The 18,927-nt window shown below is 47.5% G+C and overlaps 1 protein-coding gene across 1 annotated transcript; it reads left to right on the top strand.

The window, feature by feature from the left end:
- Positions 1-14,495: 14,495 nt before the first annotated feature.
- LOC308260042 (toll-like receptor 12) lies at positions 14,496-17,222 on the top strand (the record flags this gene model as incomplete). Its single annotated transcript, XM_080691378.1, has 1 exon — positions 14,496-17,222. The coding sequence occupies one exon, from the start codon at positions 14,496-14,498 to the stop codon at positions 17,220-17,222; it is 2,727 nt and encodes a 908-aa protein (XP_080547504.1).
- Between the last annotated feature and the right edge of the window lie 1,705 nt (positions 17,223-18,927).

Here is an 18,927-nt window from a genome sequence, read left to right on the forward strand (position 1 = left end):
GGGCCACAGTGAGTGAGGCTCTGCGGGAAAACTTATCATAATCAGACGATTCCATCTGCTGATATCTAGCTAGCTACCCAACAGTAGTAAGGGATTCATGAGAGGGCCTGACAGAAGGCTGGGTTTGAGAGGAGGCTCGGAGTCACATTGTGAGTGCTAGGTGTCCTGTGGTGCAGGGAGACTCAGAGCATGGCCTGAGATGACATCCTCCTCTGGAAGACTTTTGAATGGAGTTGCTGCACGAGGAGCTTGGGAGGTCTACTGCTTATGGGTCCACTTCTGTAGATGGCCTGCTGGAGTACAAAAGGCATTATTCACAGCTTTCCAGAGTTCCAGCTCTCTCTGGATGCATGCTAGACCCATCCAAAGCAACAACGTTCCTTTTGCTCACAAGCTTGCAACTTGGGCAGGGACAGCTCTTCCCTGCTCCATTGGGCGTTAACTGGGACAGCTGGAATCTTCCAAAGGCTCTGTCACTCACGAATCTGGAGGTAGATGCTGGGACCTTAGCTGGGGCTGATCTGGAACCTACATGTGGCCCCTCCTTATGGCCAAGGCATCTTCAGAGCATCGTGGCTGGGTGCCCAAGGAGTGTCGTCTGAATGAGAGTCAAGAGGAAGCCTGGCTACCTTAGCCTTGGCAGTCTTGCCGCACCATTTCTGTCCTATTGTGTTCATTAGCTGGTCACTAAGGTCTGCTCATATGCAAAAGCAGAGAAATTAAAACCATTGTTTTGTTGGGCAGAGCGTTAAAAAAAAAAAAAAAAAAAGCATAGACGTGATTAAAACCACCATGCCCTGGGAAGTAGGCCTGATTATCTCTACATCCCAAAGAAGTTGTGGGACTTGCCAAGGTCACACGTGGCCACCAAGAGACAGAAGGAGGTCTGCAGGCATGTGTACACACAGAGCACTCTGCACATGCAGGCACATGGCACATACACAGCAAGTGCCTTTGTCAGGTCGTCCATAGCCCATGGTGCTAGGACGGTGGGGTAGGTCACAGACAGGCCAAAGAAAGTGCCTGCAGGAGCGTGGGAGACCAAAGGCCTATTGGAAAAACTTGTAAGAGAGCAGTGACTGCTCTGAGAAGAGCTGAGTGGCAACAGGCTGACCGAGAGTGCCTCCGTCCCTCAGGGGCCTCCTCTCCCTCCGTGTTTGTTCAGTGGTGGCCAGCTGGACCAGTGTCAGGTATCCTTTCCACAGTCCTCAGTTCCCCGTTCAGAGAGGGTTTATATGTTAAGCCCCAGGAGCAGCGACCTCACCAGCTCTGTCTTGCTTTGTCTGCTTGCACAGCCCCCATCCCAAGGAGTAGCTCTCCTGGTGCACGTGCAAGAAGAGAGTAGCTTTTTACTGTACTGGGGATGGAACCCAGGGGCATTCTACCTCCAAGCTACATCCCTAGCCATCTTTTAATTCTTTATTTTATTTTTTGTGGTACTGGGGATGGAACCCAGGGACCTTCTACCTCCAGGCTATACCCATAGACCTATTTTATATTTTATTTGGAAACAGGGTCTCACTAAGTTGCTGAGAGCCTCACTAAGCTGCCGAGGCTGGTTTCCAACCTGCAATCCTCCTGTCTCAGCCTCCCAAGTACTAGGATTACAAGCATGGGCCACCATGACGGTTGAGAAAGTAGCTTTTTAAAGATAACACTGGCTTGCCCTAGTTCCCAGGGTGCCTGAGAGAAAGCCAGGGGTCTTCAGGATACTGTGTGTCAGCCCTGTCCGCCCAGGATGCTCTCATTGTTCCCTTAGTTCAGCCAGGTTTTGGGGAGCAGCAAGGGGGCATCCAGGGACACGGCATTGCATTGCCCCTCTCCTCTAGGGATGCTATGGCCTCCTTTGCCTAGCACTTGACATTGTGGAGCACCACAGTTGCATCCGTAATAGTCATTTTAAGCTTCACACTTCCAAAGTTGGACTCCTAATCTCCCCAGACGTGTTCTCTTGCAGCCTTGACTTCTCTTTCCCTCACGTCCCACATCCAACTCATCAGCCAGTGCTGACAGTTCTATCTTCAAAATATGCCTGGAATAACCATGTCCTAACTCCATAACCTAACCCTAACCTCCTTAGTCTCTCAACCCGAGTCAAGCCAACAGCATCGTCCGTGGAATAATTGCACTAGTCCACCGCTTCTCTCTCTCTGCTCCTGTCCTCTCTTTCCCACCACCCCTGTCCACACTAACACCCCCAATGACCCTTTTCTAGTATAAATCAGACTGTGTCACTTTTCTTCTCAACACCTTGGAACAACACTGATTTTCATGCAGAGTAAAAGCTAAAGTCCTCACGATCTTCACAGTTCCCACCCTAAGCTGTCTGCAGCCCCGCCCCCAGCCCCCCAAGGCTTCTCTGGCCTAATCTTCTACCACTATTTGGTCTCATTCGGCTTCAGCCATTCTGGCCTCCTGGATTTTTTTTTTTTTAAAGAAAAGGCCAGGCACACTCCCCACTCAGGGCCTTTGTGCTCGCTGTGTCTACTGTTAGAGAGCTGCATGGCTTTCTCTCTGTTCTTCAGGCTTTTGCTGAAATGCAGCCTTGTTAGTGAGGTCTTCCTGGATCACGCTACTGAGAATTGCATCTCTAAGCAATTTTAAATTGGGCTTTAAAATCTGGTATTTTGTTGCATGCCTACAATCCTAGTACTTAGGGGGCTGAGACAAGAGCATTGCAGGTTTGAGACCAGCCTTAGCCACACAGCAAGAACCTTAACAATTTAGCGAGACTCTGTTTTGAAATAAAATAAAAAGGGGTGGGGGTGCAGTTCATAGGTAGAATACCCCCAGATTCAATCCCCAGTACCAAAAATGGAGAGAGAGAGAGAGAGAGAGAGAGAGAGAGAGAGAGAGAGAAGGAAGAAGAAGAAGAAGAAGAAGAAGAAGAAGAAGAAGAAGAAGAAGAAGAAGAAGAAGAAGGAAGAAGAAGAAGAAGAAGAAGAAGAAGAAGAAGAAGAAGAAGAAGAAGGAGAAGAAGGAGAAGAAGGAGAAGAAGAGAAAAGAAGAGAAAAGAGAAGAGAAGAGGAAAGAAGAGAAGAGAAAGGGCCCAAATGCAATTCTATCCCGATCCTTGTTTTCCTTCATTTGCTGTAATTTTTTCATTGTTTTAATTTTCTCCACAGAAATCAGGATTTTTGTTACAGGTTCACTTAAAAAATTGTCAGCTTTCTTTCGTTAGAATCCAGCTCGACAATCTCAGGGTCTTCCTGTGTTTTGTTCAGGGCGTATCCCCCACCACTTAGGACAGTGCCTAGTGCATACCAGGCTCTCTTCTGCTGGACAAACACAGGAAAAGCCCAACTGTACTCTCGATTTCTCCTTACATTTCTGCAAGCTCTGGTGCGTGTGTGCTTTGCTGCTCTAGTGATATGGCTTTTATTATTTCAATATGGGCCTCTTTAATCTCACTTAATGATTTGGCCTTAAATTCTATCTTGTTTTTGTATTATTATGATTACCAAGTTATGGTCTTTGTATTGTTGGAAAGACTTCAAAGTGATTCTTTTGGGGTCTTAGGTTCAAAGTCATGTTATCTACTGAGAAAATAGGATGGGAAAACAGAACCTCCCAAAAGCCTGGGAGAATTGTTTTGTCTCAGACAAAAGACCCTAAAGTGGTGGCCCATATGCAAAGCCATCAGTTTTGTAGCATGGACTCATGGTTATTGAATGCACACACACACACACACACACACACACACACCTACAAAGCCCCATTATCCCCAAACACAGAAATGAAACCCCCCACAGATGAGTAGTGCTTTTCTTCTTGTGGGGCTTGAATGTATGTGTGTTCTATCTCCAAGCAACACCCTCAGCCCTTTTTATTTTGAAACAGGGTCTTGCTAAGTCACTAAGGGTCTCGTTGAGTTGCTGAGGCTGGCCTCGAACCTACGATCCACCTGTCTCAGCCTCCCAAGTTCTGGGATTACAGACCTGCACCACCATGCCTGGCTCCAGTGATTTTAAGTGTGTTGGGGCTGGTTTACATTTTTCAAAGCTCACACTCAGTTCTGTGTGGAGAATAGGTTGTGTGTGGGGGGAGCAGGAATGAAAGCAGAGATACACAGGAGACCACTCTTGTGGTCCTGGCAAGAGGTGATGGCCACATGCTCTAAGAGCCAGAGATGGAGATGGGGAGGAGAGGGCCTATTCAGGAAGGGGTCTGGTGTCACAGTGACTGCTGGGGATGAACAAAGAAAGTTATCAGGAGCAATGCTCAGGTTTGCACATAGAACAACTAGGTGGATGGATGGTGCTGTGCTAGGTACTAAAACTTCACGTAGGACACAAACACTGGGAGGCAGAAGGGTGGGGAGGGCGCAGTGGGGCCAGGAATCCAGTGCTTGTTTTGGCTAAATCTGAATTGCTTATTTTGTCCTTCCAGTGAAGATGATGAATAGACAGCCGGAGTCTGGAGCTCAGGGAGAGAGCAGAGCTGATGATCAAGATCTGGAAATCTTAAGCAAATAGTATTTAAAGTTCTCAAGACTGGATGAGGTCACTTAAGGAGAGAAGGTGTGAGAATTCACTTATGTTGGAGAGAAGAAGAGAGGGAGCAGCAGCAGGGAGAGGACGGTTCTGAGGCGGCCCAGGCCAGACCAAGGGCCCAGCGGGGCAGGAGAGCCCGTGAGTGACAGCGACAGGGAACTGGCAGATCCTGTTAGGCGCCGCGGAGACTCTTAGCAAGGGGACCTGGTGAGAGACCTGATTTCCTGAGGTCTTGCAGGTTGAGGCTTCAATGGTTGCAGCTTGTGCATTTAATGGAGCTATGGCTTGCAGCCAGGAGAACCAAGAGGACATCTAGATCACTCCTCTTTTCCTGGGTTAGTTTTCCCTACCTACTATGAGATAGGACCTCTGTCTCTTTGGTCTCTTGTGCCCCGTGCCCAGCTCTGAATAGCTGTATTCTGAAAGAGGGGGTAGAGCAAATAGCCCCAGACCTTGCATGCTGTCTGAAAATGGAGACCAGTTGAATAATAAAAATCTGCCGGTCAGAAGGAAAGGAGATTTTGCGAGGCCAGGACAGACGACTCCCCGAGCCCGCCTCGCTGTCCATTTTGGAGGATGGAAGATTGGTGTGGTTTGCCTCTTCCCTGAGTGGGAGGACATTTTCTTTCTCTCCCAAGAGCTGTGTAGGAGCCCCTCCCCCCAAGCAGCCTCACGATATAGACAGGGAACCACACGGAGAGGATTTCTCAGAAGACCCCGCCAAGAAAAGAATATGCTGGCATCTACCCTCTGGGCTCCACCGCGGATCCTCGGGATGCTTATGACCTTGTGTGGAGGGTGTCAACACCTGCAGACAGCAGAGCAGGGACCTGGAGGTGGCATTGGGTGGGTGAGGACAAGCCGGACAGACGAGGAAGGGGCAGAGTTTCTGCACTCTCCAAAGCTGGCCTGGGCTTGAGTTCAGCCTGGTGTTTCCTTGGGAGAGGTGGCAGTTGCCAGTCAAGAGACATCGAAGCAGAGAGGACTGTTCAGGAGAGAGAAAAAGTTGGAACAGAGATGAAAGAGAGAGAAAACAAGACAAAACGACCCACTGGTGTGTCTCTGATGTGCACCCACTCTGGTGTCAGTCCTTCAATGAACACAGCTGGTTCAGGCTCCTGGAAGATGTTCTCTCCCTCCAACTGATTCTGCCTGGGCAGTTGATTCCTGTTTCTGGACACGAAACGAACTTCACCAGGCAGGCAACCTCAACTCAGCCCACGCTTGACCTGGGCGCTTTCACTTCCCCAAGGGGCAGCTGCTGCTGGTGCAGATCTGCAGAGAGCTCTGCTCTGGAGGTTCCACCTCGGCTGTGTTCCCATTTGTTCTGCAAATCCATGAACATATCTCCTCATTCTGCTTCTCCTTGTGATGTCTGAAAGGTCAGGAAACACGGTCATCCTTTACCTGAGGCTGTCTGGGCGACTGCTCCTGAGAACCCCAAAGCCTCCAAGGAAATAACAACAAAGGACCTTGTGTCAAACCCCACTCGTCCGCTGGAAACCTGAATGAGGAAGCAATCACCAAGACTTGCTCTCCTTCTGCAAGGAGGAAACCAACTTCCCCGTGGACCGTGGCAGGTCACTGGCCTTCCTTGGGCAGCGGTTGTTCATTTGGAGAGGTGGGAGAGGAGTGGGCCACATACACACAAAAACTAGGTTGTTACGATTAAGAGAACACAACATGGTGCAGAGTATGTTCTCAACAAATGTTAGTTATTGTTATGAGAAAAAGGCATTCTGGGTAGCCCCTGAAAGGGGGGATTCTGGGAAATAAGACATAGAACTAGAAGTTATATTATTTAAAATGCTTATTAGGATGTCTGGCATTGTATTAGTCAGGGCTCACGAGGGTAGCAGAACTCAGAGTGGTAAGAGGGGATTTATGCAATCAGCTTATAGTCCAAAGCAGTGTTGTCCCAAGTGGCTGTCTGCACGTGGAGAGCTGGAGCACCCAGCCGCTGGTCCAGGGGTCCAAGAGTGGGGATCTCAAATAGGAGCCACTGATAATGCAGTCCCAGTTCAAGATGGAAAAGCCAGGAAACTCTGGAGAAATGGTGGTAAGAGACCAATTTGAAAGGCTTAAGGCTGATATGCCAGCCGAGAGCAGGTGTGCCTCTCTCAGGAAGAACCATGCATACATTCACACAGCTTTCTCCATTTCATCCAGGTCCTGCACCCATCAGAACCGTGCCGCCCACATTCAGGGAAAGACTCCCCTTCAATCTGCTCTGACATAAAAACATCTCACCGAAGCACCCAGAGTCACATGATCCAGTGAAGGTGGCAATCCAGATTAACTGTCGCAGCCACACAGGAAGGTGTACAAAAATTGCAGTTTCAAGCCGGGCATGGTGGCGCATGTTTGTAATCTCTGCGCTTGGGAGGCTGAGGCAGGAGGATCGTGGTTCGCAGACAGCCTCAGCTACTTAGTGAGGCCCTTTGCAACTCAGTGAGACCCTGTTTCAAAATAAAGAATAAGAGCCGGATGTGGTGGTGCACGCTTGTAATCCCCGCGCTTGGGAGGCAGAGACAGGAGGATCGCACAGGTTCGAAGCCAGCCGCGCGCGCGCTGGCTTAGGAGACCCTGTTTCCAAATAAAAATGTAAAAATAGGTCTGGGAGTGTAGCCCGGAGGTAGAAGGGCTTCCAGGAACCCCAGTACCACCAAAAAAAAAAAAAAAAAAGAAAAAAAAAAGAATAAGAGCCGGGCATGGTGGTACACGCTGTAAGCCCAGTACTTGGGAGGCTGAGACAGGAGGATCACGCAGGTTTCAAAGCCAGCCTCAGCTACTTAGTGAGGCTCTCAACAACTTAGTTATACCCTGTTTCCAAATAAAGTATAAAATAGGTCTGGGAGTATAGCCCGGAGGCAGAAAAGCCCCTGGGTTCCACTCTCAGTACCACACACACACACACACACACACACACACACATGAATAAAAAATAAGGCTGGAGTGTAGTTCTGAGGTGGAATACCCCTGGGTTTCATTTCCAGTACCACACACGCAAAAAAAAAAAAAAAAAAAAAAAAAAAGCAGTTTTATGGAAAATATTTAGTGTTAGGAAAAGAACTCAGAACTCCAGGGAACACAGTCAAATAAAAACCATTGGTGGAGTTGTGGTACTTCTTGTTATTTGGAATTCTAAGGATGGCTGGCAGTTTGTCCCAAGCAGGGATTATATTTTCAGAGCGCTTGACAACTGAGGCAAGGATGATCCATGGGATTTGTCAGAAGCCTGTGCCCGGGAGGCCAGGAGGACCCAGGGGGCTTGGGGAGCACTGAGTGTAAGGAGGAGGAGGTGGTGGAGGCAGGGACCACAGAGACTGCAAGGAGTGACGAGCCTCTGAGCTTAGAGAGAGATGAATGAACACAGAGAGGAAGAGAGAGACCCCTCCAGGAAGTGATCCTGGGGTCAATGCAATTATATTTATTTTCATTGCGTTTCATTTCTAATTTTATTTATTCACAAAGCTATTTTTTTTAGGTTCCCTTTCTGCTCAGACAACATGAGAATTGATGACTGCAGCCTCCTTCACAAACCCTTGCAGTACCTCCCGGAGGGATGGTGAGACCCCTGTCCTCCAGATCCCTTCACACAGGGGGACCGAGGGGTGAGAGGGCTGGCCTTTAAGAGCTTCAGTTTCCATGGTTGGGGTGGAGGCCGCTCGTCAGCACCATCACACTGTCCCACCCGGGGCCTGACCACCCTGGTCTCAGTTTTACCACCTTCCTGCCTGCTGCTTGGTCCTGGAAAATCTCTATTTTCTCTCTGCATCTTGATTTCTCCATCTGAAAAGAAAAAACATTGGGGTAGGTGAACTCAGAGGGCCTTTCTGGCTCAGACAGTCTGTGAGTCTCAGACCTCTGAAGGACAGCTGGGGAAAGGAAAGAGACATGGAAAGGAATCCCAAAGATTCCTATATCTTTTCCTCTCTTTTCCTCTTCCCTTCCTATCTCTTTTCCTCTCTCCCTCTCTTCCTCTTCCTTCTCTCTCTCCTCCCACCAATGGGTTCAGAGGTAGAATGCATTCTACCTCCAAACTACACCCCTAGCCCTATTTTATTTTTTGTTTTGAAACAGAGTCTTGCTAGGTTGCTTAATTTCCTATCAAACTCTGTCTTCTCCTTTACCCACCCTGTGTGGGGAAATTAGGGCAAAACAAGTTAATCCCCTGGCAGCCACACAAAGGGAAACCAAGGCAACCCCATTCTAGGATTTCCTTCCTTTCTACCTCATTGCAAATCCCACTCTTTTCACTTTAAAATAAATAGAAGCCAGATGGGCAGTCACCAGAAGGGTAAAGTTGACAGTTTCACATTCATTACTTATAGGCTCTGGATTGTGTTACAGGGAGGGATACAGTTAGACATGGCTCCCAGCATCACAGTGGATTTTAATAATTCCTCTACCTCCCCTCCCCATCCCTCCTCTCTCATCTCCTCTCCTCTCCTCTCTTCTCCTTCTTTCTCATTTCTTTCCTTCCCTTCCTATCTCTTTTCCTCTCTTCCTCTCTTCCTCTTCCTTCTTTCTCTCCCCCCACCAGTGGGTTCAGAGGTAGAATCCATTCTACATCCAAACTACACCCCTAGCCCTATTTTAGTTTTTGTTTTGAAACAGAGTCTTGCTGGTTGCTTAAAATCTCACTAAGTTGCTGAGTCTGGTCTCAACCTGCAATCCTTCTGTCTCAGTCTCCCAAGTACTGGGATTACAGGCAGGTACCACGATGCTTGGTTTTACATTCCTGTGAGTATCCCTCTCTCACTAGGCTGTGGGCTCCCAAAGGCTCCCCACAGACAGGGACATGCTAATAGAAGGCCGAGGTGACACTTTTGCCATTCCTAACTTAGAACCAATTGAGAAATGTGCCAAAAACATGCCCTGAAATATGGCAAAAGCTGATACTGGGTGCTATGACTTAGAGCCACATTGGCTTTCATATATATATATGGATTTGAACTAGTGAACCCCAGAACTATTTGTAGCCATCTAGTTAAAGACAGGAAATATGTCAATTTCTTCATGTGTGCTCTATGCTTATAAAACCTGGGCCAGGAGGAGACAGATTAAAATGTGTCCTCTTAAAGGCAAAGGAAAGAGGAAGGTACCCATGGCCTTCCCCAAACACATCATTAATGTGAGGTCCTACTTCCTCTCTGAGGAGGGGCGAAGGCAAGCCAGGAGCATTATGGTGATAGAGGTTCCATCTCATGAAAGAAAACATCAGGACTGAGCAGATAGCATCCCTAACCACACAGTTCTGGGCAGGTATTATCAAGGCAATACCTTTCATCCAGGGTGGTAGTTATTTACCATCTTCTTGGCTACCCAGCATCTAAGTCCCTTTCTGTGTCTTTGATGGGGAGAAGGTTCACCCACCCATAGGGAGGTAGAACCTGCTTCTTGCCAGAGAAGATAGAAAGTGACAAGGCTGTTGTCTCGGCCTCCCTTGAGCTGTAGTGCAGACCCATAGACTAACATTCATCACGCAGATGCACCTAACGCTGACTTTAAATTGTAAGATATAACTTTATTTATTCATCGTGGTACTGTGGATTGGACCCAGGGCACTCTACCACTGAGATACACCCCTAGCCCTTTATTTATTTATTTATTTATTTATTTATTTATTTATTTATTTAATTTCATTTTGAGACAAGAAGCTCTCTAAGTTGACAAGGCTGGCCTCAAACTTGTGATCTTCTGTTACAACCTCCCAAGTACTAGAATTACAGGTGTGTGCCACTACACCTGGCTGTAAGAAACAATTTAAAAAATTAACAAAACAGGGACCAAGCAGAATCTCTCTTTGGTAATGGGGGAAGGAGGTAGCTATACCTGGCTTCTAGGCTAACAGCAGCTCCAGTCTAATTCCTGGGATTCCGTCAGGGAAAGCTGGCACCAGAAGCAGACGGTGGTCCCTCTGGATCAATTTTGCAGCACGACCTGGGCTCTTGTTCCTGACTGGGTGGCCACTGGGTTTGGTTCCCAGTATCCCTAAAGAGTCCATGAGCTAACCAAAATCCTTATTATGAGTTTTCTTTCTGCTTTAATTAGCCAGAATCAGATTCTGTTGCATATAATTAAACCCTGACTGGTGCAGAGGTTTATACAAAGAATGATTGCTGACAGACATTCAGGAAAGGGGAGGAAGGTCTGAGAATTAGTTGTTTGGGCCTGTTGGGACCAACTTTAAGCAAAGGGACTCTGACAGATCAAGCATACATGGATGAAATGGTCAATTAAATGAAAACTTCTAGGCACCTAGATTGAAGTGCCCATTAAAATCAAGGCTGTAAGATTGAGAGCGCATCTTATATACCAGTGTGAGTGGCACAGGGACTTCGATAACCATGAGGTGGAATGGTTGCTTCTAGCTACATGGTACACGCTCACATCCTAACTCTTTAAGTGTGCACCTAAAAGCTAAGGACCTTTTTTTTGTGTGTGCGTGGTACCAGGAATGGAACCCAGGGGCCTTCTACCTCTGGGTTATACTCCCAGACCTATTTTATATTTTATTTGAAAACAAGGTCTCACTGAATTGCTGGGAGCCTCACTAAGTAACTGAGGCTGACTTAGAATCTGCACAATCCTCCTTCCTCAGCCTCCCAAGTACTAGGATTACACACGTGCACCACCACGTCCAGCTAGGCTAAGGATCTTTTATATCTGTGATGGAAGCATCTCAAATTTCTCATAGAAACAGGAACAAAAAGAAGGGGTTGTATTACTGGAGCCCAGAGTCAACCAGTGAACGCCAGAATTATGACAGGCCTGTCCTGCAGGGTTTGGGGTGATGGGAAAGCTATCACTGCTATTGGAGGTGCCACCAAAGCAGAGAAGAAGGGGGAAAATATCCTGGTATCTCTCCTTCTCCTCCAACTTCAAACAGAGGTCATAAAATATAACATCAGGCACCAGTCTGCCTGTGATACAGGGGAGAGGAGGGGAAGGAAAGAATGGATATGAGGAACAGGAAAAGCATCTTCTTAGTCCAGAGATGCAGAACTCCAGCCAGATTCCAGTATGCCTGGAAGGCAACTACAAAGGCCAGCCTGTGAGGAGAGATGACAAGGAGCAAAGTGATGGTGACTTACGTTGACAAAATCTAGAGAATACATGTAGAAACAGACTGAGGGTGCTAGACCAAGGATGTTACAAAGACTTTAGATTGTACTGAATTCATTGAGTTAGGCGTGGTGGCACATGCCTGCAATCTCAGTACTTGGGAGGCTAAGGCAGGAGGATCACAGGCTCAAGGACAGCCTCAGCAAGTAGTGAGACTTTCCTCAACCTATCAAGACCCTATTTCAAAATAAAAAAATTATAAAGGGCTGGGGATGTAGCTCAGAGGTAGAATGATCCTGGGTTCAAGTCCCCAGTATCAAAAATTCACACACACACACACACACACACACACACACACACACACACACACACCTGTAAAACAAACCATTAAGGAGAAGGATCTAATTAAATGGTGATACAATGATTTCTCATTTCTTATAACTTAGAGCAAGTTTATATTTATCTAGACATAGATGCTTATCTTATATAACTGTTGTGCATACACAAAGATTAAAATATAAGAAGATATACTGATTGTGGTATCGGTATATTTTCCTTCTAATCCTTACAATTCTTCCCATTATAGTACTACTCTGAGTTCCTCCCACATTCTGTCTCCAACAAAGAATATTTGCCAGTGTTCTCTTTCCATGCCTTTTTACCTATACAATAGTATTTATTTCGAGGTGAAATTATAGTGTTGTATTTTGGAAGATATCAGAAAGACGACCTAAAATGAGGTTGGTACCAACAGCTCAATGTGATGGCAAAGTGAGCAGCTATGTCCAACTAAGCAAATGTGCAGGTACTAGGAATTATGACTATTGCCTGTTTGCCAGCAATATCAAGGTGCTCTTATTTGTGGGATATAGCCCTTTCTCAAAGATGTTAAAATTGAACAAAGGAGCATCTTAGAACTGATAAAATACATCCCCTGGAGGATCCAGCACCAGGTACCATCTTGGAAGCAGAGAGCAGCCCTCATCAGTCAACCAAACCTTATCTTGGGCTTCTTGGCCTCCAGACTGTGAAGAATAAATTTCTATTCATTAAAAAGTGTCCAGTCTATGATATCCTGTCATAGCAGTTATGAATAGACTAATCCAATGTCATGATACCTGAAAATATTTTTTCATAAACTTTTTATAGTTGCTCACAACGGGAGGGGTAGCTTATTTTTTAATTTATTTTATTTTTGCGGGTTTGGAGATGAAAGAACAAACCAAAGACATGCAGCAATACCAGCAACAGATAAGTACAAAATGTAATTTGAGTAAAAAAAATTTAAATCGAGAGCAAGGATTTATAAGTAAATGGAACAGAATATAGTCCAGAAACAGAACTAACCATATCTAGTCACCTGATTTACAAAGGACACCTGTTTAATTTTATGTATCTTCATTGAAGACAATGAAGATGCATCATAAGCCTAACTGTGAAAAGTAAACCAATAAATATATTAGGTGAGGACAAAATAATCTTCATTGTCTTAAAATAAGCAAAAAAAAAAAAAAAAAAAAAAAAGAAACCTTCCCAAATAGGCCACATGAATTACTAGCCAGGGGCATTTGACCTCTGAGTTACACCCTCTGCCCTATTTTTTACTCTTTATTTTGAAACAGGGCCTCACTAAGTAGCTGAGGCTGTCCGCGAACTGCAATCCCCTGGTCTCAGCCTCCCGAATGCTGGGATGACAAGCGTGCGCCACCACGCCGGGCTGGGAGGGGTAGTTTAATGTGAGTTAGTGCATAGCTGGGAAGTGAGAATCTTTACTTTTGTCACTGTTCCTTTTCCAACTTTTTGAGGTTGTTGTCTGGTTCACTAATTTTCAGTTTTTGCTGCTAGTTTTCTAACAGAGATATTTAAGGCTGAACATTTCCCCAGGACATTGTTTTAGCTTTTCCTCACAAGTTTTGCTATGTAGTATTTCGTTATTTTTCAATTAAAATATTTTATATTTTTTTAGATCTTTTCTTAGTCCATAGGTTATTCCAAATTATATGTATTATATTCCACTACTATGAATCCTTTGCTGAACATATGCATTGCACATTTCTTCTCGTTTGTGTGGCTTTTCACTTTCTTAGCCATTTCCTTTGATGAACACAGTTTTAAGCTGTCATTAAAACTTCATTTTAAAGAAGTTCAATTATAAAAAAGATTCTGGCTAGTAATTCATGTGGCCTATTTGGGAAGGTTTCTTTTTTTTGCTTATTTTAAGACAATGAAAATTATTTTGTCCTCACCTAATATATTTATTGGTTTACTTTTCACAGTTAGGCTTATGATGCATCTTCATTGTCTTCAATGAAGATACATAAAATTAAACAGGTGTCCTTTGTAAATCAGGTGACTAGATATGGTTAGTTCTGTTTCTGGACTATATTCTGTTCCATTTACTTATAAATCCTTGCTCTCGATTTAAATTTTTTTACTCAAATTACATTTTGTACTTATCTGTTGCTGGTATTGCTGCATGTCTTTGGTTTGTTCTTTCATCTCTACCTGTCCTTCTCCATCTTGCGCTGTGTTCCGGGAAGCTCCTTTCTCACAACAGAGAAGTGAGAGGCGGCCCCACTGTACCACGAGTGCCCTCCCTTCCCCTGACTCTTGGAGCCTCAGCTTCAAGCATTTCCTATTTGGTCCCACACTCCCATTAAGTTCCCCACAGTTCTACAGTCGGGAAGCATCGTGGTTCTTTAACCCTGCTCCTTGACCTCCTAGGCTCACTGGGGGATGTGTATCCAGCCACCACTGTGAGTATCGTGTGTGTGTGTGTGTGTGTGTGTGTGTGTGTGTGTGTGTGTGTGTGTGTGCAGAAATGCGTGCAAGAGAATAGGGGGAGGGCGGATGTAGGTTCCTCTCTGGAAAAGGGAGTATTGCTGAGAGGGGCTCTGACTCTACTTCTCCATGGACCAGGCTGCTGCTGAGATGGCTGGGCACTTGTTGCTGTATGGTCTGCTCCTGTCCCCTCCTCTGACCACAGGCTGGACAGTTCCCAACTGCCTAGTGACTGAAGGCTACAGGCTACCCCTGGCCTCTCGCTTCTTCTTGCCCTGCCTCTTGGACTCCAGGCTGACCAAAGTCGTTGCATGCTACATGGTGAACAACCTGACACGGACCTTGGAAGCTGTGCCTCAGGATGTGGAGGGGCTCTGTCTCTTTGGTTCAATACCTGTTCTACCCCAAGATGCCTTCTCCAACTTTCCCAGACTCCAGGTTTTGGGGCTGAGCCTGCATATCACCCAACTCCTGCCAGGAGCTCTCCGGGGCTTGGAGCGACTCCGGGAGATCTCCTTTATAACTCCTCCCTCAAGGGAATACCTCTTCTTACTCCCTGATGTCTTCAGTGACCTGATATCCCTTCAGCAACTCTATTTCTTGGGCCCCTGCCTGGAAAGGAACTCACATGTCCGATTGCCTCCCAGTCTACGACAGCTGGCTGTCAAATACAGTTGCCTTCGGGATGTGGGGCAGCTGGCTGACATCTTCCCAGATTTGGTGCACAGCAACTCCTCTGAGGATGCCTGGACCCTGGATGTGCTGAATTTGTCATTCAACGCAGACCTGAAGATGGCTAGTCCTGGGGCCCTCTGGGGCCTCAAACTGGGGACTCTGAATCTGGACCACACAAAATTGGAGGCTGCTGCAGTGGTGGGTCTGGGGCTGCAGAGGCTGGACACCCTGTCTATGAAGTTCACAGCCACAGTTGAGCTGCCTGCTGAAGCAGTTGCCCACTTTGAGCTGCAAACGCTGACTCTGGAGAATAATAAGATAGGACACATAGCTCTGGAAGTGCTGGCTTCCTGCCACAGCCTGAAGAGCTTGAGTCTTCAGGGCAGTGGCCTCACTGAGCTGCCATCAGGCTTCCTGGCTGCCATGCCCGGGCTTCAGAGACTGAACCTGGCCGGAAACCAACTGCAGAGTGTTATGCTGTGTGTAAATGAGACAGGAGATGGGTCAGGATTGTGGACCCTGAATCTGTCCAACAACGGGCTGCACACCCTGCTCCCAGCCACCTTCTCTTGTTTGCCCCACCTGCGGGAGCTGCTACTTCAGAGAAACAAGCTGGTGCGCTTGGATGGACAGATATTCCAGGGTCTTTGGAGGCTGGAGACCTTGAACTTGGATGGTAACCCACTGGTAGAGTTGGGTGAGGGCTGGTTGGCTCCTCTGCCTGCACTGACCACCCTAAACCTGCTAGATACCCGTACGGTGCTTAGCCCAACCTGGGGCTCGTGGGGCTTGTCAAGTCTGTGCAACTTGAGCCTGGGGCTCCCCTCTGTCCACACTGGGATAACACTGTCCCTGCCCACCAGGCTGATCAGCTTGGAACTTTGTGCCATCTCAGGCATGAAACACTGGGAGCTTTTTCCTGAAGTCTTTCCAGTCTTGCAGACACTGACTTTAGATGTCTGGGGACTACAGCTGAGGACCCAGAATATCTCCAGGATCTTCCCTGCCCTTCGTCAGCTCTCCCTGCTCGGCAATAGCTTGGAGGCCCTCTGTTCCCAGGACACCTCCAGCTTCTTCCTCTGGTACCTTCCCAGGCTCCAGTCCCTGATAGTACACAGAAATGGGCACAATCCCAGGCCCTGCCGCATCACTGGGCTGCCCAGCCTACAAGAGCTGAAACTAAAGACTCTGGGGTCCAGAGCCCAACCCCGCCTAGTGCTGCTCGAGGAGCTGGTGGGTGAGCTGCCCAGGCTTCAGGTGCTGGAGCTGGCCAACATGGGGTTGGAGACACTGTCCGCTGCTGCTTTCCAGGGCCTGGGCAGTCTCCAGGTCTTGGTAGTAGACTGGGAGAAGGGCCTTGTGCTGGACCCCAGCCTGCAGGAGCTCAGTCCCCAGATGCCCCAATACATGTTCATTCTAAGTTCTTCCTTGGCCTGCCAGTGCGCCAATGCATGGGTGGGGCCCTGGCTTGAGAGATTCTCTAGAACATACATGCACATACAAAAAACACAGCTGTGCCATGCAGAAGCTGGGGACCTCTCCAAGAAGCCGCTTTTCCCCTTTCTCCAGAGCCACTGCCCCCAGACCTTGGAGTTGGGACTCTTTTTGGGCAGCTCTGCCTTGCTTTTTCTGCTCATCCTCTTGCCCCTCCTGCAGGAAGCCAGGAATTCCTGGGTCCTTTATCTCCAGGCCTTGCTCAGGGTTTGGTTCCAGGGTCTGAGAGGTCGCAGGGATGAGGGGAAGGATTTCCTCTATGATGTATTCGTGTCCCACTGCAAGCAAGACCAGGGCTGGGTGGTGCGGGAGTTGCTGCCAGCTCTGGAGGGCTGCCCTCCAGATGGCCAGGGCCTCCGTCTCTGTCTCCCTGAGCGTGACTTTGAGCCAGGCAAGGACGTGGCGGACAATGTGGCAGACAGCATGGCAAGCAGCAGGGTCACGCTCTGTGTGCTGAGTCTCCGGGCCCTGCGCACACCCCGCTGCCGCCTGGAGCTCCACCTGGCCACGTCCCTCCTGCTGGCTGCCTCTCGACCACCATTGCTGCTGCTGGTCTTTCTGGAGCCCATCTCCCGCCACCAGCTCCCCCGCTACCATAGACTAGCCAGGCTGCTCCGCCGAGGAGACTACTACCTGTGGCTTGAAGAAGAGGAAAAAAGGGCTGGCTTCCAGGCTTGGCTGAGGAGTAGGCTGGGCAGCCCGGGTTAGGGTAGAGGGTGTGGGTGTGTGTTGGGGCAGAGGGCAGCAAGCCAACCTGGCAGGGAGATGATGGGGGTGTGTGGTTTTAAAAGGGGTGCTGCAGGCACAGCAGGGTTAGGGTTAGGGTATGGGCAACACAGGCTTTGGGAGGATGAAGGAGGAAATGTGGGAGGTGGCAGTTGGCCATGAGGTCTGTGATGTGATCTCCAAACTCTCAGTAAATAAGTCTGTGAAGTTCTTGGCACGATTGAACTTTTTTAATTTTTAATTTTTTTAATGGAAATTCACCTGAGGCAGAAGGTAAGGGGCCAGAGTTGCAGAGACTGTAGCGCAGAGGAAATGAGGTTGAGGATTCATGAAGTGAAAGAGGTTCTAAGCTCTGGGCTGGCCTAAACCGTGGAACCTGGGAGCAGGCCAAGATGGAGCAGCTCATCAAGGGGCAAAGGTCCTCCTCTGCCATCTGGGGTTACAGAGGGGTTTGGCAGTTGAGGACCAAAAAGCTGGGATGCTGTTCAGGAAGCCACGGACTGATTGCCTGTTTCCAGCGAAAACTTGAAGGCAAGTTCATGTCTATGGTCTTCTTGAGCGTCACAGAAACATGGTCACTTATAGCTCCCCAAATACCACATGGCTTAGCCTGTGGGCCTTTGCATGTACTGCTTCTAAATTGATGGACACCTTTCTCCTGGAGACCTTGGGAGTGTTATTTACGATTCAGCTTGGCCATTACTTCCTCTGGAAGCCTTCACTGACTTCCTGGTCTGGGCAGGCTGTTGCCTCTGGGCTCTCTTACTGTTTTATACTTCCCTGTCTCAAAGGACTGCCACAGATCTGGGAGCCCAGAGCAGAGATCCTCAAAGTGGAGTATACGAGATGACCCATTGGGGCTTGGAAAGAAATATGTTTCTCTGTATTTTCTTTTAATTTCACCTTATTCTGAAGCTAGACAACTTTCCTTTTTTGGTATTAGGGATTAAAACCAGGAACATTTTACTTCCAAGTGACAAACTCAGCCATATTTTTATTTTTTATTTTAAAATAGGGTCTCACTTGCCGGGTGTGGTGGTGCACGCTTGTAATCCCAGTACTTGGGAGGCTGAGACAGGAGGATCGCACAGGTTCGAAGCCAGCCTCAGCTACTTAGTGAGGTTCTCAGCAATTTAGTGAGACCCTGTTTCCAAATAAAGTATAAAATAGGTCTGGGAGTGTAGCCCAGAGGTAGAAAAGCCCCTGGGTTTCACCCCCAGTAGCACACACAAAAAAAGAAAGAAATAGGGTCTCACTGAGTTGCTGAGGGCCTTGATAAGTTGCTGAGGCTGCCCTCGAACCTGTGCTACTTCTGTCTCAGCCTCCACAACACTGGGATTACAGGCGTGCAGCACCATGCCTGGCTAAGACAGCCTGCTTTTTAACCAGGTGGCTTTAGTATGTTACTTAACCTCTTTGCACCTCGATTTCCTATTCTATAATATGGGATAGCATTATATTCTCAAAGGATTTCATGAGGATTAAATGAGTTAATGTCTGAATCACTGAGAGTAGGACCTACTAATGCATTAGAAATGTTCAATAAAATGATTCACGCACATTATTTATAAGTAAACACATATATTTTGAAAGTGTGTGTTCCAAAATGTTTTACACATAAGGAGTGCTTCTTGGGGGTGTTTGGGGACTGGGCTGTGGAAGAAGGAACCAGGCTAGTTTGATCCAT

The sequence above is a fragment of the Muscardinus avellanarius genome (genome assembly GCF_963383645.1).
Source record: "Muscardinus avellanarius genome assembly, chromosome: 3".
Taxonomy (NCBI): domain Eukaryota; kingdom Metazoa; phylum Chordata; class Mammalia; order Rodentia; family Gliridae; genus Muscardinus; species Muscardinus avellanarius.